At 37.7% G+C, this 22,728-nt stretch overlaps 1 protein-coding gene and 1 pseudogene across 1 annotated transcript; both read right to left on the reverse strand.

Moving 5' to 3' along the window:
• Positions 1-15,856: 15,856 nt before the first annotated feature.
• LOC149408223 (uncharacterized) lies at positions 15,857-16,925 on the reverse strand (annotated as a pseudogene).
• Positions 16,926-17,806: 881 nt separating this feature from the next.
• LOC149408224 (protein decapping 5-like) lies at positions 17,807-22,153 on the reverse strand. The gene is made up of 8 exons (XM_089616297.1): positions 21,831-22,153; positions 21,000-21,100; positions 20,659-20,730; positions 19,590-20,558; positions 18,865-18,936; positions 18,549-18,719; positions 18,338-18,448; positions 17,807-18,261 (listed from the first exon to the last, which is right to left on the reverse strand). Exons 1-8 carry the CDS (start codon positions 21,991-21,993, stop codon positions 18,103-18,105), a joined length of 1,818 nt encoding a protein of 605 aa, XP_089472423.1. The 5' UTR covers positions 21,994-22,153; the 3' UTR covers positions 17,807-18,102.
• Between the last annotated feature and the right edge of the window lie 575 nt (positions 22,154-22,728).

Here is a 22,728-nt window from a genome sequence, read left to right on the forward strand (position 1 = left end):
TTTAATACTTTATTTTTATTTTCCAATTTTTATTTTCGAGTTATTTTTTTATGATTGGGCCATGTAAATTTTATTTTATTTTTGTTCTCGCAAGTAAAAGAACAAGTAAACATCTTTCACTTTTTTTTTTTTTTTGCTATAAACGTCATATCTTATTCGACACATTTTTTTACATGTAATAACTCTAACGAAATAGCTTGTATATGAAACATTACAAATATTCTAATATGATGAGTAACAAACAAATGGTATAGACTATAGAGTATAAACTTTATTTAAAAAAAAATTAATGTATAAACGTCAAAATGGTAGGGAAATGGGTTGCCCTAAAGAAAAGCATTTGAAAGGGGAAACTGGATTGGAACGAGTCCGGTTCCCATTTTTTTGAAGAGTCTGGCACTGGAATGACCAAAACTGGAAGTTTCCGGTGATTCCGAGGAAACCGCCGCGATCCAGTGCAAATCTTCTGCAATTTCGCCACATTCCGAGCTTCCCGTCAGCTTCCCGACGCTCAGAAGGCCAAACTTCTCCAGATCCCGCCGGAAGGCACTGGTATTGGTGAGCTTCCCAACGTGAATTTGTATTTTGATGATTTTGAGTTTTTTTTTTTTTTTTTTTTAAATTTCTTGATAATTCTTGAAGATTAAGTATAAATTGATAGTTGTGAACATGAATCTAGTGTTGATTTTGAGTTTGTGTTCGTGTTTTCTATTTTTTTTTATTAATCCGAATTAATTTTTGAATTTATTGTTAGTTTGTGATGATTATGGTTAAAATCATATATTTAAAATCATTATTGTTTTATTCCAAATTTCTTATGAATTATTTTCAATTTTCATTTAGATCCGGGAATATGTTAGTTTAGAACTTTAGATCTAGGAATATGTTAGAGTTTGTGAATATGATTCATGATTGTTAGTCTAATTTAATTTAGTAAAGGTAATTATGTTGATGATTGTTAGTTCAGTACTTAATTTGTAGGCTACAAGAATGTCGACCCCCGACCCAGCTAGGAAGTATTGTACGCCTGTGCTGGAGGTTCATATGGTGATGTCGGAGGTGTTCAAGTTGGATACGCACCATCGGAAGAAGATTACGATTGTCTTTATCACCCTGTGTTTTTTTTATTTCGGATACGGGCGCGGATGTATGAATGATGTCATGTCATCTACGTCTAGCAATGACGTTGATGACTAGTCATACAACTTCGGATCGGTATCAATTGGTCCTCAAGGCACTGAGTCCTTGTATGATGACAGATCTTCCAGTTACAACCAGGACTACTATCCACCACCAACTCTAGCTCCCGACATGGTGCGACCATTTTCAGGTTATCCCCTCCACTCCATGTCTGTTGCTGCAACTCAATATGGGTACGACTATCACTTGGACAGGTACTTTCGTGCACATGCTCATTACATGAGTTGGTATAATTACTGTATGACTGCTGCATACGGTCGTTATCCAGAGTAATCTTTTTATTTCTTTTATGTTGAATTTGAACTATGGTATTTGGTGAATTGTGTTGAACTTTATCATTTTGGTTTGTACTATTGAACTTAGTTTTTGTTGTGTTTGTAATTTGGTAATGTATAGAAATATTGTACACTATTTTTAATTTTATGAATTTTATCTTACGTACTTTGTATATTTTATGTATATTTCTTTTCTGGATTCATCTCGATAAATATGGTATTTGACGGTATTCCTCAACGGTAACGGTAAGTTCAACGTTACCGGTTTTCTTTTTTTTCCTGCTTTCCCCGGTATTCCTTTATGATATCAGCGGTTACCAGTAAATTCTGAACCTCGGAACGGTAACGATAACTGTATTTAAATCCTTGCTCGCAAGTAAAAGAACAAGTAAACATCTTTCACTCTTTTTTTTTGCTATAAACATCATATCTTATTCGGCACACTTTTTTACGTGCAATAACTCTAACGAAATAGCTTGTATATGAAACATTACAAATATTCTAATATGATGAGTAACAAACAAATGGTATAGACTATAGAGTATAAAATTTATTAAAAAAAATTAGAGTATAAACGTCAAAATGGTGGGGAAATGGGTTGCCCTAAAGAAAAGCATTTGAAATGTGTTATTGTTTTCTTATTGGCTCGTCACTCGCCTTTCACGAGCCAACATATATTTTGAAGAGAAATTGTAAAAAATAAGACTGTTTTGAGGCAAATTTCCAAATTTCTACTATTTTAAAAAAATTTACCGACCTAAGACCACTTCAATTTTCCTGGTGTAGACTATTACATAAATGCCCATTTGTAACTATGTTGTTCATTTAAATTTATGCATTGAAAACCGTTCCCACCCTTTCACAGTCCCTTCAACCGTCACTTCTCTTCTCCACTTCATTTTTTTTATTTCTCCATTTCTTAAATTTTCTCGCTTCTTCTCCACGAAACCAGACCCATTTCGGCTATTAACACAAACAAAAAACCATTTCCATTTATTTCTATTATTCTCCACGAAACTAGAAAAATCCGGCAATTAACCTAAACAAAAAGCCATTTCCTTTTTCTTCTTCTCAGGATCCACCAGATGCCCAAAAAATTCCCAACCGAAACTAGTTTTCTTACCCATTTCCGATTCCGACCACCATTCCCTAAATTTCTCCAGAATCCATCTTTTTGTGTCTCCATTAAACCGGAATGACGAAGACTCGCCCTTAAACGAAACATGCAAACCTTAAATCGCTAATGGCAGAATCTTCACGCCGAGTTACAAGATCGTCGCTGAACAACAAGCCACTTGCGAAGAAGAAGGTTCAAACAAAGCCTGGGTCCAAGCGCAAGGGCTTAGCCTCGAAGTCACCACCTGAAAAACGTCCTATACCCGAGAGTGAAGAATCAAACTCTGAGGGTGATGCTACAACGTTTGCTCTGCAGCCTCGCTAAAAAAATCCCAACCTGAGAAGGTTTTTGGTTACACATCTGGAAGTTTTTGTGACAAACCGCTCACCAAATCTATAAACATCTGAAGCTTTAGTTACATACAACAAAATAAGTGATTCTGTTTGTTTAAAATGATATTATGGTTGGAAGATTTAGTGAACCTATTGTAACTAAATTTTAAGAAGTTTGATGGTTACATGCCACTGAATTAGTTACAATAGTGTCACTAAATCAAGTATTTTTCATATAGTTACACTGGTGTCACTAAACCATATAATGTCACATAAATGATAACTGATGTGATTGTGGTTTTTATGTGTTCTTAAATGGAAGCGGTTCGTGACTGATGAGTCCATCGGTCAATATAATTTCAATTTCTATGGGAACGTGGAAGGGTTCAAAGAACAAGTTCAAATGACGAATGAGCAATTAGCATTGTTCAAGAAATCGTGTTTTGGGCAATACCTGTCTATGCCTACTATCACACGGTCTTCAAATCTCATACGCAATCTTATGTTGAGAACTGGGTACTTTGAGGTACAACCACAATCGCCAGACAAACTCATGATCGAGATCGCCAACACTCTGAGAGTTCACGAAGTGGCATTTCGCCAATATTACGGAATTGAAGCTGGACGACGAGTACGACTTCAAGGGGATGGAATATATGCAAGTCCGATAAAAAGGCCTCTACGTGTCTGTTGTCAATGGTGCCCACAAGAAGAGTTGTAATCTTTATATTCTACATTTGATGTAATAAAGTCTCATGAAGACTCTTGCTTGAAATTGCTTATTCATTAATAAAAAGTTGAAACGTTCATTCAATCTTCCTTGTTTGAAGCTTTATGATAAAACCTTAGTCTTTAGTCCATAAACAAACTAAACAACTTACGAAGAGACAAATGTAGATTTGCATGAACAAGCTCTTCGTAGTTTGCTTAAAACGATATATTCGCAATCTTAGGGTCAAAGGACTATTGACCTCAGTACGATTGTTAGAAGAATCTATGATGTCTGGTTATGAGGCATTGAGAGTTGGAGACTCTATAGTTCTTTTAGGTATCTTCCGAAGGTACTGAATTGACCAGTGCACTTCTAGAGACAAGATAAGAACAAACCATTTAACCTTTTATGTCTCGAAGTCACTACGTATGAATTGCATCATGCTTACCTTAATCCTGAAATGAGACATGCCATTTCACAGCTTAGTATTCTCATTTGAGAAAGTCAGAGTTCGGACTCACTATGTGATTCCGAACAGGGCCTATTGGTGAAATACTAAGTTGTGAGAATGTCATGAGTAACTTTGTGAAGTTCTCATAGATATGGAATTCATGTACAAGATTGCTGAAATGCAATGTATGTCACCTCATGCTTTGTTCCTTGGAGTGTGAATAAATGAATTGGCCAGTGTCCAAATTGAGTCCTGACTCTTTTGGATGAAACAATGTGACTTGTTAGCTCCTCGTCAATACATTGTTTCTAACTTATTCACAAGCGACAAATGAGTTGAGGAAATAACAGCTAGAAGGGTAAAATGGTAATTTAGTAAATCCCGACTAGCTGATGACATTCATGAAGGGTAAACATAGATAATATTCAGTGGATCCGCTCATCATAATTAGGTTGAATTCTTGAGTAGAAATTAAATTCATTTGAACCGAGAGATTTTCAGTGTCAACTCTTTAGTGGAGTCAGTTGGCATTAAGCTAAACTTGGAAAGGTTTGTGAACTTTTGAGTCCAAGTGTTTAGCTCAAGCTTTGTTCATTTGGGTCCATGAGGTCACTGTCACGAATCACATCGAGTAGGAATAGTTAAACTGGAAGCTAAGTCAAAACAAGAACGAAAATTGTCAAAAGGGTAATTTTGTCTTTTGAGACATAGGATGAAATGGATGTCAATAAATTTTGACAAGTTCATTTGATGACTTAATGTCACTCGGCCATATTGAAATAATTGGGCCTTGTGAGTTAATTTCATTTCATAAGAATTTTATTGAAAATTCTTAAAGGACCTTTCTCATGTTGTCATGAACAAATGAAGAAGCTTCTAGAAGCTCCTTCTAGAATGAGTTTGGGCGCCTACCCTATAGAGAAATAGGAGAGATTATTTTGTGCATAAATGTATCAAGATACTTGCCAAAAGAAAAAGAGGAAACAAATTTGCATGATGATGCTTTAGGGTAATCGGCCAAGAGAGAGACAAGGCATGGCAAGGAACAAAAATGGAAACAAATCCAAGCCTTCTAGAAGGCATCCTTGGCCGAGCATCTCAAGTGGGAAAAGAGGTAATTGGCTCATGAATATGTGATATTCTATAGAAGAGGAAACTACCTTATAGAAGGTGAGACCTCTCCTATAAATAGGAGCCCCTTTTCTTCACAATTCATTCAATCCAAGTTTAAGAGATTTGAGAGACTCTCTCTATAGAACTTTGGTCGAACTCCTCTCTCTCTCTCTAGTTTATTTTCGATTTTGTTTTGGCACCTAGGTCCTCATTTGACCTAGATTTTAGCTCTGCGACTTCAAGACTTGTTCTTAAGTCGTAGTGTTTAAAAGTGCCCACTCACTAATTTCTTTTCTCTCGAGTGATTTAGTGATAGAAACTTTCGTGGTTGCTCGAGGTGCCGAGGAAAGAAAGAGGGACGTGCTGCGAGGGGAGACGAGCGTTGCAACTTTCTAAGAGCTTCTCAAAGATCAAGCTTCAAGAAAGGTTAGTAAACTTCTTAGCTCATAATAGTTTTTAATTACGTGTACTTGCTCTTTTGTCTAGGTTAGTAAAAACTGGTTTTACTTGTTAAAGAAAATTTTTAAAATTCCGCCGCTTACCGAAGCGTTAATTATTTTTTTAAACCCTAGATCGATTCCAACAAATGGTATCAGAGCTATGGTCAAAGATTAGCATGTACATGTTTTTTAAAAATACGAGCTTGAAAATCGTTTTCGAAAGTTTACTAATTTTGTGACAAGTTAGAATTGTTATCTTAGATTTTTTTTTTAATTTATTGCTCTTGCCTTTAAATTAAAAATCATGTTGATTTTCTATGAGTTTGGGATGATATTAAAACACATTAGAATCAGTTCTAAAAGTTTTTAATTTTTTATATTGAAAAACGTGTTTTAAAGGTTTGAGAAATTTCGAGTAAAATTTTGTGACTAGTTTTCTTGTCTTACTAGTTTCTTATTTTTACTTGAATCGTTTTATGCTTGTTGTTATTTCTTTTATGCCTTGTTATTACCTTGCTAATAAAACACAAATAAAAGCTTTAACAACCTTCATAAAACGTTCCGTTACACTCGATTCTTTTTCGCACCTAAAAAGGACCAAGCTTTAATTATTTCTTTTTTTTTCGAGCTGGAGTAAAAGCCGCAGTAAAAATGGCATAACTCTCTGCTCCGAAATCTAAATTTAATGATTCTTAAATAAAATTAAAGCTCTTTCTGTCCTCTGTCCAATTCCATCGGTTTCGGCTCAAAAGGACATCGGAGCCGCCAGATATGGCGATTTTACTCTGAGGTGCGCGGCTGTGCTGAAACTCCAGTTTTTTAGAAATCCGGATTTTCAAACCCCACTACCATGAGTTATAGAACTCTAATGAGAAAATTTTCTTGAACAAAAGTGTTTTTCATATGATTATAAACATGATGTGTAAGATTAAAATGTTTTGTTTTTTGAAAGTTTAATTGAAATTGAGTTTTTACAAAACTAGTTTGAATTTTGAAAAACCGTTTTCACTTTCAAACTTGAAAATATTTTGTCATCCAAATCAATTAAGTTTTCAAAATGTTTTCAAAACTATATCTATATCACATATGTTCAAAATCTATATGCTCTTGAAAACTTTGAGTGGGAGGTCTCCTTGTAGACAAGCCCAAAAATAAAAAGATGTGTAATCTCAAACTTTCAAGTGTTCGAGTGAGTTGAAGTTCACACTTCCCTCATGCACTTTCCCGAAATAGAAAATAGGAAAAGATCGAGTATGTACCTTGTGCCTTTATGCACTAATACTACTCTGAACATGACGATCTAGGATTCTCTTCTAGTTGTCCGCTCTGTCGCTCTCTAACTAGGAAATCTATTTCCGAACTTATAAGAGTCGATGAACCAACTCCAAAAACTAAGTGGGAGGGTTATACTTGTTTTTTGTAACCCACGATCTCCAACACTAATGAAAAGTGGAAGTGTCGCCAGACTAAGAGTCACCCTCGTGGCCCTCTCTTAAATGAGAGTACTCAAGGGCGCTTTGCTCTGATCATTGCTCAATGAGCTAAGTCCGAGAGTGAGACAATGAGACAAGACCTCCCCTCGGCGGATTGTTTTTCAAAGTCGATCTCTTGGACTAAGTGGTTGGTTACATGCTTAGACTCAATCCCTAGTAATCCTCCCTCGAGGCCCTGCGAAAGGATGTGAGTGATCAAACCAATTTACAAGGTGGCTAGTAAAAAATGATGTATTGACATCTTGGCTAAGCATTAATGATGTGTCATTTACTTATAAATGGAGATTTTTTGCGGCCTTCTCTTGAGGGAGTAAATTATCGTTTGGTTTATAACACCTTTGGATTTTATAAAGTCTTAAACAAACTTAAATCCTAAACCAAAGACTAATCATAAACTTGTTTCAACTTAAATAGGCAACATGTCTCGCAAACATCCCTCGATCATCCTTTCCTCGAACAAACTCGAAAACAAAAACTGCGTAGATTCGAAACATAACCTCGACATAATAGTTACCGTTACCAAGCACAAATGGGTACTCACCACCCCGTGTCCTCTTCTGACGAATGATGATTCGACTCAAGAGGACAAGGACGCCTTGGCGGCCTGGCTCTGCTCCAATGAGATTGTGAGGTGCTATATCTTAGCATCAATGAACAATGTGTTGCAACAACAACATCGTGACATCGAGACTGCCGCCGACATGCTCACCAATCTCCATGAGATGTTTGGAGGGCAAAGGCGTCAAGCAAGGCAAAAAGCAGTCCGACAATTTATGAACTGTCGCATGAAGGCTAGGACTCCTGTTGGAGACTTTATGATATTGATCATTAGTCATCTGAGTAAAATGGAAATTCTAGGATCGGAGATTGATGGGAAGAATGTCATAGATGTGATCTTAGAAACTCTCCCCGCATCTCTTGATACCTCCAAGATGAACTACTCCATTAACAAGCTAGAGTACACTGTTACCAAGCTTATGGAGGAACTTCACACTGCTGTAGCTCTCACTAAGAGAAAGAGGAATCAAAGAGAGGCACATTCTACTGGGCAAAAAGCCTCCGCCTCTGGAACTAAGAAGAGACTTTACAAGGCCGATAAAAAGAACTGTCATGCCTATCTCAAAGCAAAGGAACATAGTATTGTACTAGTTACCGAAGCATGCTTAGTAGCTGATAATGTATCAAACTCGAAAACGAAAACTACGTAGATTCGAAACGTAACCTCGACATAATACCTACCGTTAACAAGCACAAATGGGTACTCACCACCCCGTGTCCCCCTCTGACGAATGATGATTCAACTCAAGAGGACAATGACGCCTTAGCGGCCTGGCTTCGATCCGATGAGATTGTGAGGTGCTATATCTTGGCATCTATGAACAATGTGCTGAAAGAGCAACATCGTGACATCGAGACTGCCGCTGACGTGCTCTACAATCTCCTTGAGATGTTTGGAGGGCAAAGGCGTCAAGCAAGGCAACAAGCAGTCCGACAGTTTATGAACTGTCATATGAAGGCTAGGACTCCTGTTAGAGACTTTATGATACTGATCATTAGTTTTCTAAATAAGATGGAAATCCTAGGATCTGAGAATGATGGGAAGAATGTCATAGATATGATCTTAGAAACTCTACCCGCATCTCTTGATACCTCCAAGATGAACTACTCAATAAACAAGCTAGAGTACACTGTTACCAAGCTTATGGAGGAACTTCACACTGCTGTAGGTCTCACTAAGAGAAAGAGGAATCAAGGAGAGGCACATGCTACTGAGCAAAGAGCCTCCGCCTCTGGAACTAAGAAGAGACCTCACAAGGCCGATAAAAAGAACTGTCCTGCCAATCTCAAAGCAAAGGAACATAGTATTGTACTAGTTACTGAAGCATGCTTAGTAGCTGATAATGTATCAACGTGGATTCTTGACTCCGCTGCTACTAACCATATTTGTTGTTCCTTGAATGGTTTCAAGAAAACCAAAAGCTTAGAGGAAGGCGAGTTCTGTTTCAAATGGGGTGATGGGAGCCTGGTGTCTGTGAAGGCTGTGGGATCCGTGACACTGTCTTTTGAAGACCGTACTTTAAACTTGAATAATGTTTATTTCGTTCCTTCCTTTGGAAAGAACTTAATATCTGTTGCTCGTCTTCGTGAGCAAGATTATTGTTTAAAGTTCATTAAGAATGGAATTCGTATTTCGTTTCCTGATAATTCTTTTGTCACTGATGCATGTATGAAGAATGCTCTTTTCTACATCTATCCCACTCAACCTTCTCTTTTAGGCACCGAAATAGATAATGATCTAATTAGGGAGCCAAAGAGGATCAAACTTTCTGAATCCTCCGATCTAACAAAATCAACACACCTATGGCACTTAAGACTTGGTCATATCAGTCTAGATAGGATTAAGAGACTTGTGAGGGATGGTCCACTCCAAGCCTCTGCAATAGGTTCACTACCTACTTGTGAATCCTGCATAGAAGGAAAAATGACTAAGCGACCTTTCTCTGATAAGGGTCGAAGAGCCACTGAGTTGCTGGAACTAATACATTCTGATGTATGTGGTCCGCTCAGCCAACAGGCACGTGGGGGATACGAATACTTCGTTACCTTCACCGATGATTACTCACGATATGGGTTTGTCTATTTGCTCAAACACAAATCCGAGACCTTTAACGTATTTAAGGTCTTTAGGGCTTTAGTGGAAAATCAAACTGGCAAAGTGATCAAAACCCTTCGATCTGATCGAGGTGGTGAGTATATGTCTGGAGAGTTCGATGACTTTCTTAAAGAAGAAGGTATCGCTTATCATCTTACCGCACCTGGCACACCTCAACAAAACGGAGTGTCAGAGAGAAGAAACCGAACTCTTATGGAGATGGTTAGATCAATGATGAGTTACTCATCACTCCCTCCTTCCTTTTGGGAATATGCCCTCGAAATAGCCGCTTATATTCTGAACCAAGTTCCGTCAAAGACGGTTCCTGGTACTCCCTATGAACAATGGACTGGCCGTTAAGTAAGTTTGGGCCACATCCAAATTTGGGGTTGTCCTGCACACGTGCTAAGGCAAAAGACTAGCAAGTTGGCTAGTAGGTCAGAATTGTGCTTGTTTGTGGGATATCCAAAGGAAACCAAGGGTTTCATCTTCTATAGTCCCGAGGACGATAAGACTTTCGTTAGCACGAATGCTCGTTTCCTTGAGGAGGACTTTATGAAGGATGCAAAACCTAGAAGCAAAATTGTGCTTGAAGAAAAGTTGGGTGAGGAAGCTTCTACCTCATCTGTTAGAACTGTTCTTACCCCAACTGAAACACAACCTAACTCATCAGAATCTCGTCAAGTAGTACTTAGACGTAGTGGGAGGGCTACTCAAAAGCCTGACAGGTACATGTCTTATGGAGACTCTCTTGTAGCCGTCTCTGACATGGATGATCCTGTTTCCTATAGCCAAGCGATGGCTTGTTCTGAATCAAACCTTTGGCTTGACGCCATGAAAGTTGAAATGCACTCGATGTATATCAACAAAGTCTGGAAACTTGTAGACCTTCCTGAAGGGATTAAACCCGTAGGGTGTAAGTGGATATACAAGAAGAAAAGGGGTCCTGATGGGAACGTCGAGACGTTCAAAGCACGACTTGTGGCGAAGGGTTATACCCAACAAGAAGGGATTGACTATGAAGAAACCTTCTCGCCAGTCGCGATGCTTAAATCCATCCGCATACTCCTATCCATAGCTGCAGCTCTCGACTATGAGATCTGGCAAATGGATGTCAAGACAGCCTTTCTGAATGGCAATCTTGACGAGCGCATTTACATGGCTCAACCAGACGGTTTCATAGAAGAAGGTCAAGAGACCAAGGTTTGTGAGTTGCTTAAGTCTATTTATGGATTAAAGCAAGCATCTAGGTCATGGAATATCAAATTCGATGAAACTGTGAAAAGCTTCGGCTTTGAACAGTCAATAGATGAGCCTTGTGTTTACAAGTTAATACACGAAGGCAAAGTTGTGTTTCTGGTACTATATGTCGATGATATACTACTCATTGGTAATGACGTGGGTAAGTTATCTGAGGTTAAGGTCTGGCTAGCAAAACAATTCGATATGAAGGATCTAGGAGAAGCCGCGTACATTCTGGGAATCCAAATCTTTCGAGATAGGAAAAACCGGACCATGTCGCTCTCTCAAGCATCTTATATTGATAAGGTGATGGATCGCTTCTCGATGCAAGACTCCAAGAAGGGTCAAACACCCTTTAGGCATGGAGTTTCACTCTCTAAGGACCAGTCTCCCAAGCCTGCACAAGAGATTGAAGACATGAGGAAGATTCTTTACGCCTCTGCCGTAGGAAGCCTCATGTATGCTATGCTTTGCACTAGACCTGATATATGTTTCGCCGTTGGCGTAGTTAGCCGTTTCCAATCCAACCCTGGACCCGAGCACTGGATTGTTGTTAAGCATGTTCTTAAGTATCTTCGGAGAACTAGGAACTTGATGCTTACATACTCATGTACTGACCTGACTATGACGGGATATACCGACTCCGATTTTCAAGCGGATAAGGATTCCAGGAAATCCACTTCGGGATCTGTGTTCATCCTTAATGGTGGAGCTGTCGTGTGGAGAAGTATTAAGCAATCTTGCATTGCTGACTCCACAATTGAAGCAGAATATGTGGCTGCTTGTGAAGCATCCAAAGAGGCTGTATGGCTTAGAAAATTCCTTAAGTATATGGAAGTTGTTCCAAACGTCGACGAGCCCATGACCCTTTATTGTGATAATAGTGGGGCTGTCGCTAACTCAAAGGAACATCGAAGCCATAAGCGCTCTAAACATATTGAGAGGAAATACCATTTGATTCGAGAGATCGCGCAGCGCGGAGACGTGGAGGTGAAGTAGATCTCTGGCAGATCCATTCACCAAGGCCCTAGCTAACAAGGTCTTCGACCAAAATCGAGAGGGATTAGGCATGAAAGACTACACACATCTTCTTTGAGTCAAGTGGGAGTTTGTTGTCAATGGTGCCCACAAGAAGAGTTGTAATCTTTATATTCTACATTTGATGTAATAAAGTCTCATGAAGACTCTTGCTTGAAATTGCTTATTCATTAATAAAAAGTTGAAACGTTCATTCAATCTTCCTTGTTTGAAGCTTTATGATAAAACCTTAGTCTTTAGTCCATAAACAAACTAAACAACTAACGAAGAGACAAATGTAGATTGCATGAACAAACTCTTCGTAGTTTGCTTAAAACGATATATTCGCAATCTTAGGGTCAAAGGACTATTGACCTCAGTACGATTGTTAGAAGAATCTATGATGTCTGGTTATGAGGCATTGAGAGTTGGAGACTCTATAGTTCTTCTAGGTATCTTCCGAAGGTACTGAATTGACCAGTGCACTTCTAGAGACAAGATAAGAACAAACCATTTAACCTCTTATGTCTCGAAGTCACTACGTATGAATTGCATCATGCTTACCTTAATCCTGAAATGAGACATGCCATTTCACACCTTAGTATTCTCATTTGAGAAAGTCAGAGTTCGGACTCACTATGTGATTCCGAACAGGGCCTATTGGTGAAGTACTAAGTTGTGAGAATGTCATGAGTAACTTTGTGAAGTTCTCATATATATGGAATTCATGTACAAGATTGCTGAAATGCAATGTATGTCACCTCATGCTTTGTTCCTTGGAGTGTGAATAAATGAACTGGCCAGTGTCCAAATTGAGTCCTGACTCTTTTGGATGAAACAATGTGACTTGTTAGCTCCTCGTCAATACATTGTTTCTAACTTATTCACAAGCGACAAAGGAGTTGAGGAAATAACAGCTAGAAGGGTAAAATGGTAATTTAGTAAATCCCGACTAGCTGATGACATTCATGAAGGGTAAACATAGATAATATTCAGTGGATCCGCTCATCATAATTAGGTTGAATTCTTGAGTACAAAATAAATTCATTTGAACCGAGAGATTTTCAGTGTCAACTCTTTAGTGGAGTCAGTTGGCATTAAGCTAAACTTGGAAAAGGTTTGTGAACTTTTGAGTCCAAGTGTTTAGCTCAAGCTTTGTTCATTTGGGTCCATGAGGTCACTGTCACGAATCACATCGAGTAGGAATAGTTAAACTGGAAGCTAAGTCAAAACAAGAACGAAAATTGTCAAAAGGGTAATTTTGTCTTTTGAGACATAGGATGAAATGGATGTCAATAAATTTTGACAAGTTCATTTGATGACTTAATGTCACTCGGCCATATTGAAATAATTGGGCCTTGTGAGTTAATTTCATTTCATAAGAATTTTATTGAAAATTCTTAATGAGCCTTTCTCTTGTTGTCATGAACAAATGAAGAAGCTTCTAGAAGCTCCTTCTAGAATGAGTTTGGGCGCCTACCCTATAGAGAAATAGGAGAGATTATTTTGTGAATAAATGTATCAAGATACTTGCCAAAAGAAAAAGAGGAAACAAATTTGCATGATGATGCTTTAGGGTAATCGGCCAAGAGAGAGACAAGGCAAGGCAAGGAACAAAAATGGAAACAAATCCAAGCCTTCTAGAAGGCATCCTTGGCCGAGCATCTCAAGTGGGAAAAGAGGTAATTGGCTCATGAATATGTGATATTCTATAGAAGAGGAAACTACCTTATAGAAGGTGAGACCTCTCCTATAAATAGGAGCCCCTTTTCTTCACAATTCATTCAATCCAAGTTTAAGAGATTTGAGAGACTCTCTCTCTCAAACTTTGGTCGAACTCCTCTCTCTCTCTCTCTAGTTTATCTTCGATTTTGTTTTGGCACCTAGGTCCTCATTTGACCTAGAGTTTAGCTATGCGACTTCAAGACTTGTTCTTAAGTCGTAGTGTTTAAAAGTGCCCACTCACTAATTCCTTTTCTCTCGAGTGATTTAGTGATAGAAACTTTCGTGGTTGCTCGAGGTGCCGAGGAAAGAAAGAGGGACGTGCTGCGAGGGGAGACGAGCGTTGCAACTTTCTAAGAGCTTCTCAAAGATCAAGCTTCAAGAAAGGTTAGTAAACTTCTTAGCTCATAATAGTTTTTAATTACGTGTACTTGCTCTTTTGTCTAGGTTAGTAAAAACTGGTTTTACTTGTTAAAGAAATTTTTTAAAATTCCGCCGCTTACCGAAGCGTTAATTATTTTCTTAAACCCTAGATCGATTCCAACAGTGTCGACGTTCCAGAAAGGGGCACTTGCCTCGCGGGGCAATATAGCTGCTTTGATTGAGGCAAGCAAGGATTGGGAAGACAATGTCAAATGAGTCCGGTTCCTTCTTATCCACTTCTTGTACAATTTGCTCCTTTCGGGCTAATCTAAAGTTACGATGTCGACTCTCTCATACATTATGATGGTGGATGACCCTGAGGCATTTAACGACTTCCCTTAGGGAAATGTTACGTGGGATTACTTCATGGGGGTTGTAATGTCATTCGTGACGAAAGCCAAAAGCAAGCTGGGGACCAAGGCGAATGCGCATCTCACTGGATTTTTACACCCGCTCTAGGTGTGGGCCTATAAGTGCATCCCAAAACTTTGCCAGAGAAGTTTATGTACCATACTGAATGAAGCTGCGAGACCATTAATTTTCAAATGGTCCTCAAGCTCCAAAGTTTCTGAGTCGGCCATCCAAGCAATTCGCCTTCATGAGGTAAGTAATGAGAATATGTTGTTAAATATGATATGCCAAGTTTATAACTTTTTTTTTGTTTTGTTGTTATCCAAGTGGATTTCAGAGCCTTTGGAAGTGATCCGATGCAGGATGAGCCCTCTCAGCCCTCTCCACCAACTCTAGATTTCCCTGCCTCCCAGGGTCTTCCTCGACCTAATCAAGATCATGAAGAACATCCTCAAAGAATGAGATAACTATTTAGACACAAATTGATAACTATTTAAAATTAACAGGCTAATATAATTGACATAATTGTCACTAATTTGTGATGAGTGAGAATAAAATAACTAAAAACGGACAAGTTTGTAACTATCAATTAGTTACGAACTTGTCAATAATTTGTGAAGTGTCACCTTGTAAATAACTAATTAAAGACAAGTTTGTAACTTTCAATTAGTTGATAAGAAAGTGTGAGGTATTAAAGTTGTTTGGGAAAAATAAATGAATTATAATTAAAGGTAAAATTGAGGTTAAAATGAAGAAAAAAATAGTCATAAAGTTTTTTAGACTAGTCCCAGTATAATAGATTTTTTAAAATAGTAGAAATTTGAAAACTTGCTCTTAAACACTCTTAGAGAAACTCCAAGCGCACGCTATATCATCAAGTTTGATGTCATTTGTTGCTCCAATCGTACTGTAAAACATACGCTATATATAGCGTGATATACAGTGTCACGCCATATATAGCGTGGCACAGTATCACGCCAATTTTTTTTTAAAGTATTTTAATTACACATTAAACAAAATTTATATATATATATATATATATATATATATATACTTATATATATATATATATACTTATATATATATATATATATACTTATATATATATATATATATATATATATACTTATATTTACCCTTATTAAAATTTATAGAACACCAAAACTCATAATTTGATTACAAAAACACATTAAAATAAAATTCAATAAAACTTAAAAGTTTAAACATAGGTTACAAAGTCCAAATTAAACAAACAACATAAACTAAAAACAATAACATAATTTCAAAATATATAGTAAATACATAAAAACATAATTTAAAAGCCTGAAAAATTATTTCCGGTTCCACCCAATAAATTATAATACTGAGTAAAATTTTCATTTTGATCTCCTTGAACTTGTTCTCCATTAGCTTGATCTTCTTGAGCTTGATCTTCCTGAGCTTGATCTCGTTGATAATTAGATGCTCGATATTGAGATCCATAATATTCAGAACCTCCTCCTTGTTCTTCATCTTGGGTTGTCTGTGCTCTTTTTTTGCATAATTTTTTGTTTTTCTTTTTCAAGAAATACACGCATATTTGGATCGGATACAGTATCCAAATTCATAAATAAAATTTTATTCTCTTCCTTCATTTGAACTAGCTCAATCTTTTTCTTTCGAAGTTCATTTTTTTGTCTTTGAAGCTCAATTCTATCAAAACTAGTATCTTTAATAGATCAAACAAGATTATTGTTTTTCTCCATCATTTTTTTAAATTCTTCTCCCACTTTTTGTTGTCTCTTTGCTTTTTTTACACCCATTGGCCTTCCAAATAAATTGCAAGTGCCTTCTTGATCGTTCATGTTAAGATCAAAAGAATTCATACCTGGGTTGCCGGTGACTCGGTAGAAAATGATGACGATGAAGGAAAATTAGGACCCGGTGACTCGGTGTTTGAGCTGCTATTAGCAAACTTCTCAATTCCTTTTAGGATGGGCCTGACATGATCGAATTTGAAGCCTTTCTTGTAATCTTTATCCTCTACCAATAACATCTTCGCTTGAGTTAACTATTACATATTGATAAGAGAATAATGTTAAAAAAGTTAGTAAGTATAAATAAAAAAAATGTGAGTTCATATTATCCACAAAATATATACTTACAATGTCTTGTTCCGAAGCACCGTTGGGATTCTTATTTTCAATATGGTTAACAAATCCCCTTAGTTTGGAAACAGCTTTAAGAATGGTTGCCATTCTACTTTCTAAAGATCTTCGTGGTCTAACTTTGTGGATTCCATTTGAGTGGTAATCTGCTTCAATTCTTGCCCAAAATTGATCTTTTTTTTGGGAAATCTCTATGATTGGGTTTTGAGAAATATCAAGATAGATATGACACAAGTGCATATCTTCTTTAATATGGGTTATTATCTAGCTGATGGTATATACCCAAAATGGTCGACCCTTGTTCAAACTATTCACGATCCCCGTGGCCCAAAAAAAAGTTATTTGCAATGAAACAAGAAGCATGTAGAAAGGATGTGGAGCGTGCATTTGGAGTATTGAAGTCAAGATTTGCAATTGTGGCCGGATCATCCCGCTTATGGAGTAAGAAAGTGCTACATGATATCATGACATCGTGTATTATTATGCATAATATGATAATAGAAGATGAGCGCGATGTTTGTCCAACCATTGAAGAACGAGCCGAAGTCCCAAATGTAGAAGTTGAGATGGCAGACGATGAAGATGTTCGATTTCAACAATTCTTAACTCGACACCGACAAATCAAGAATAGAGAAGCTCATATTGAACTTTGAAATGCATTAATTGAGCACTTGTGGAACGAATATACTAATTCTGATAATTAGTATGAAGTAATCTGTATTTCAAATGTATGTTTTTTTTTATAATTATTTAGATGTAATATGTTTTTTAAGTAATGTAATTTTTATTTCAGAATTTTATTATTTTAAAATTTTGATTTTTGCTAAATATTAGCTAGTAATAAATAATTTAATCACTTAATTAAAAATAAAGACACTATAATTATTTATTTAAATATTTGTTAATAAAAGGTGTAGAGTTTTAATAATATAATAATGGTGAATAGTATTTTTAGCATAAAATTTGGTGTTGTGGTTGGAGTTGGAAAAAAATTTGGTGCTAAATCAACATAAAAGTTGTGTTGATTCAACATCAAATACAGTGCTATGGTTGGTAATAATATATAAATAATTATAAAGTAAGATGGACGTGGACCGTACGGACGAAATACTTTCACATCACACTTGATGCCGAGAAAGAAATACTTGAGAAAAGGTCACACAGATTAGTCCTCTATTTAAAAGACAAGTATGGAATACATTTCAGGGGTTAGAAGCTCTTCTAAACGTTATAACCCAACTCAAAAATAAAAATAAAACGCAGATAATGAGACAGTAGTAGTAGCACTACTACTAAACCAGCTATGTACAGCCCTTTCAAAAAGAGCATATACATAATAGCCTTATTTCTTCTTCTGCTATATCATATAGTTCACACGTGAATAGAAAGTAGAAAACTGAAGAGCCAAACATTACTAACTGGCACGGCCCGGGCCCGGGGAATCGTGACCCCGACCCCGACCGAACTGCCCGTTCCCGCCCCGTCCATAGTAGCCGCCACCTGACCGGCCTCCTCGGCCCTGCCCGTAACCTCCTCGCCCACCCCTGTTGTGTCTTGGCACAAACCCGAACGTCTACCAAAAAAAATTAACATAATTTTTCAACATGATCCTATACAGACTAAATATAGATCTAAAACGAAAGGCATACCTCGGTATCTAACTTCCTCTGGTGAGAGAAATTAAACCGTCCGTTTTGCGAATTGCGCCTCTGAGCATTGTTGGACAACGAATCAAAAAAGTCGTCCTTCACATAAACAGGCTGCGGAAAAAGAAAAAACACAAGAGGGGGGAGAATCCATGAGTAAGCAAGATATGTAACGGTTCATTTCAAATTGTAGAAACGAATGCAAAGGCAATACGCTTGACTCTGGCTTTGTTGAACCAACATCTTTCTCCTCTTCTGGTTCGTTCACGTCTTCTTGATCCCTTCTGCTTTTGCCGATATCACCCCAGACTTCGTCCTTGTTAAACTTTTCGTTCATCGCTGTGAAATCAAACTCCTCGGTAAATCTGGTTACAGGTCGTGACATCTGTAGGAAATCAAAAGCACATGAACTATTTTTCCAATCCACGAGAATCTATTGAAACAATCTCGCGAAGACTAGACAAAACTACGCAATGGATCCCAAACGAAGGTAAAAAAAAGTATACATATACACGCACACACACACATACCCCATTTCCTCTTCCCCTATGGAACCCTCTATTGTTGTGGCGAGGAAAAGGATGCCCATGAGCTCCATGTGGCTAGAGGAAAAAGAAAACAGTGATAAATTAGTTCGCAAGAATATATAACATATCTCTGAATATAGAAATTCTAAAGCCAACTATGACTTATTACACACACACCTCGCTAGGGGTTTCCCGATTCTATATGGATTCCATTCTTTCCATCGTTTTAATTTCACATCAAGATGATTGTTCTCCAAGTTATAATTTAGTTATTTTAAAAGCAAAGACTCTAAATGGATGGAATCATCAGCAAAAACGATTTCGACAAGCTAGAGTTTTTTGTTTTTTTTTTCAATTTTAAAATCTTTATGCTCATCTGATCACATAATAACAAACGTTTTGTACTTCTCATAGCACATAATTACCAGTAATGTATAGATAGAGAATCTCTTTTATATGGTCTCACTTAATCACACAATCATGAACATAACCATGACTCCTAAGTTAAGGAAAAAAGAAAGTTACAACCGTAGTGTCCGGATTAGACCCGACTAAAATCCACGATGCCCTGGCTTTATCGACTGAGAGGCTACCCAATTGTTGCGTCTTGGATCACAAGAATCGGGCTGGGACTGACAAGGTCCCAAGAATCGCCCTAACTACTAGACCAAGCCCTTGGGTTCTAATAAAAATTATGAACCACACAAAGTAATTTCATAACAGCATACCCGATATTCAGCTGGTGAAGGTAGCGGCAGCAATGGCTCCTGTGCTTGGGATTGAGGAGGAGCTTGCAGTATATTAAGCACCGAAGCTTCTGCCGTCCCATTGTCTTCCCGAGATTTGTTCAGATGAGTCTGTGCTGCTGAGCTGGTTCCGGGTGGCAGAAGCTGGCCAGGGGTTATCAAATTTGACGCCATGGATACATACAAGGGCTCGGAAGTTTTCGCGGCCACATCGGAATCAGAAGCCAAGACAGGCTTGTTCAAAGAGCTTAACAGAGGTTTGTTCAGCGACGACTCCGAAACTACTGAAGAAGGCTGGGAGGGGAGCGCAGCCGACTGGAAATTAGAAGTGTCTAGACTAAGAGAAGTGGGTTGCGCAGGAAAACTGGGGTATTGAAAATTCGGGATCGGCAACAACCCGGAGGGAGACTCGGAGAGAGCCTTATATCGGTGACCATCTAAATCTGGCGCAGTTGAATCATGCACCGTTTGTTGCATCATAGAAGGGGTCTGAGCAGAAGTATCAAGAGGTGGTTTGAAATTGGGCTTCGGAAGGAAAAGAGAAGGTGAATGGGATTGCGAAAACTGTGTTTGTTGCGCCGAAGATGTTGGCAGCGACCAGCTGTGCGGTGGTTGTGGGGTCTGAGTGAGCAAAGATTGCTGAACCGCCGCCGGAGACTGTGCTGACATTGGGAAGCCGAGTGTCGGCGTGACCAAAGGTTGCTGCTGGGTCTGCGACCCGTTCGGAAGCCCATAATAGCTTTGGTAATACATTGTCGGAGCAGCACCGCCGTAAGTGGTTGGAAGAGAAGGTGATTGGGTCCACGGGGCTGGATTGCTTTCAATGGGTTGGTACAGATGAAGATTGCTTTGAAATGTTGGCCCAGGAAGTCCTCCGCTCTGTGGATTTTGTGTGCTGGGATCCGGAACCAACCCGTTACTCGGAGGCTGAGCACTCGCAGAGTGGTGACTCTGTTTACCAAATGGTGAGTAATAACCAGCAACTTAGAACACAAGAATTCAGAGGTAACTGAGTTTGGGACGGTGAAACATTTAGAAACAGTTGATTAACCTGTATGATAGCTGGATCGGTGAACACAGGTGTTGTAGTTGTAGTTGTGGCCTGGGATACCACCCTCAGATTCTGCAAGAGGATAACAGGTTAAATTGCTGAGGGAATCAATGACAATTTGAAAACAATTAGTTACAGAAATTTCAATTATGCTTACACATAATTGAAAATAAAAGCGTTAAAAAAATTGAAAATAAAATAGCAAATCTTTTTGTCTTCTTTCTTTTTCCTCAATTTTATAGGCCACAGCGCAGAATGTATATTCCATCCAAGAGAACATGTAAATGAACATTTGCAACATCTTTGTAAAAATCAAGCTTTGGAACTAGCCCTATGCATACCTTAATGTCACTTCCCCTGAATAAAATATATTCATAAATTTTATCGCTCGGACCGACTTGCGGACCATCCTGTTTACGTCCTTCAGTACCAAAGGATCTAACTGCAAAAAGAAAAATAATAAACACAATAAATCCTAGGACTTCATTTCAGACAAGAACACAAAAAGAAAAGGTCAACTTAGCTTTTGACCATAGTCAAATTCAAGAAGAAAAGGGTTTCTTGAGTTTGAATAAATCTTCTAACACTATCGAGGTATTGTATTATTTTATTACGTCAGGATGGCAATAACCAAACCATCTTAGTTTGGCTGAACCATAACATCGATAAGATATCATACAATTTTATACAGCAATTACAAGGAAAATTTTAAAGCAATTAAACAATGAGGATATTGCATTTTTGTTTACCAAAAATGGTAAAAACACAGACATTATCACCTCAAGGGGAAAGTAATTAAAAATCTCGAGACAATGTTTATTACTATGCCCTGATACTGAAACTCTTTAAACCCTAGAAACAAATAAACCAATCTTGAATCTCAAGACCACGCATCGAAACGACTTCATAGCTTACTTATCTACGAAAGTACATTTAAAACTTACAAGACACACACACAAACCTCTAAAGTGTTGCGGGAAAATATCCTTATAATATCAAACACAACATAACAAGAACAGAATGCAGAATAGAATCACTTTATAGAAATAAATAAAAGCAAACAAACAAATCCCGAATTTCGTAGACGACGCCAAGAGAAACAGACCTAAAACATAGAAACCTCTATTTTACAAAAGATGAAAATGAGGTGGTTCTGTTTTGTTCCTTTTTACCATTGGTGAGACCGATTGTGGAATCTTCGCTGTTGATGTCGCAGAATAAGCCTTCGTAGCGAATTTCTGACTTCGAGGTCAAAGTAATCAAGCTTCCGATATACGAATCTACGGACTCAACCGAAGGGGAAGATCTCTGGGCTTCTGGCTTCGCCGACGCCATGGCTAACGCCTCTCTGAAGCTTTCTTTGCCTTTGTGTCCTCTTGGCTCTCGTAGAAATATTACAAACAATAAATATAAAAACTGCGGAAAAGAAAGAAGAGAAGCGAAGAGATGAGAAAGAAGAAAGGAATGAGGGAAATAATGACATGAAGCAAATATAAGCGATGCCGTTTGGGGTTCCCATTATATTTTTTATTTTTTATATTTTCGATATATCCAAAATAACTTATCTATAATACCTAAATTTTCTTTTATTTTTACTCGCTTATCAGAATGACCCCAATATTTTTTAAATGTTATAAGTTTAGTCCTTATCGCCTTTTATTTGTAGCATTGTCGCCGACCTATTTTCTACTGTGAACCATAAAAATTAAATTTTTAATATCAAAAGAACACCTCAAAGCTCAAATAGTCCATTGTTTATGATTTAGTAACAATTCGTTCCTGAAGGTTTTTTTTTTGTTAAATCAAAGAAACTTCTTGGAACATAAGCATCCAGCTTGGTGTCCTCTAAAACATTAGGTGGACCAGTTCTTAAAACAAGAGTGATAACCATCAAATTTTAGAGCCACTTTCGGTAACAAGTGTGTTTGCTTGTCACACAACTTCTCAATAAACTCAAATCTAACACAGCTGAGAATTTACTCTTTGTTTTTCCTTTTTCTTTTTTGCTTCAATTTTTTTTTTTTTTTCGATTAGAAGCGCACTAAAGGCTGTAATATAAGAGAGTGCACA

The sequence above is a fragment of the Urtica dioica genome, chromosome 1 (assembly GCF_054948205.1).
Source record: "Urtica dioica subsp. dioica isolate 48M chromosome 1, U.dioica_male_clone48M_v1_H2, whole genome shotgun sequence".
In the NCBI taxonomy this organism is placed as follows: domain Eukaryota; kingdom Viridiplantae; phylum Streptophyta; class Magnoliopsida; order Rosales; family Urticaceae; genus Urtica; species Urtica dioica.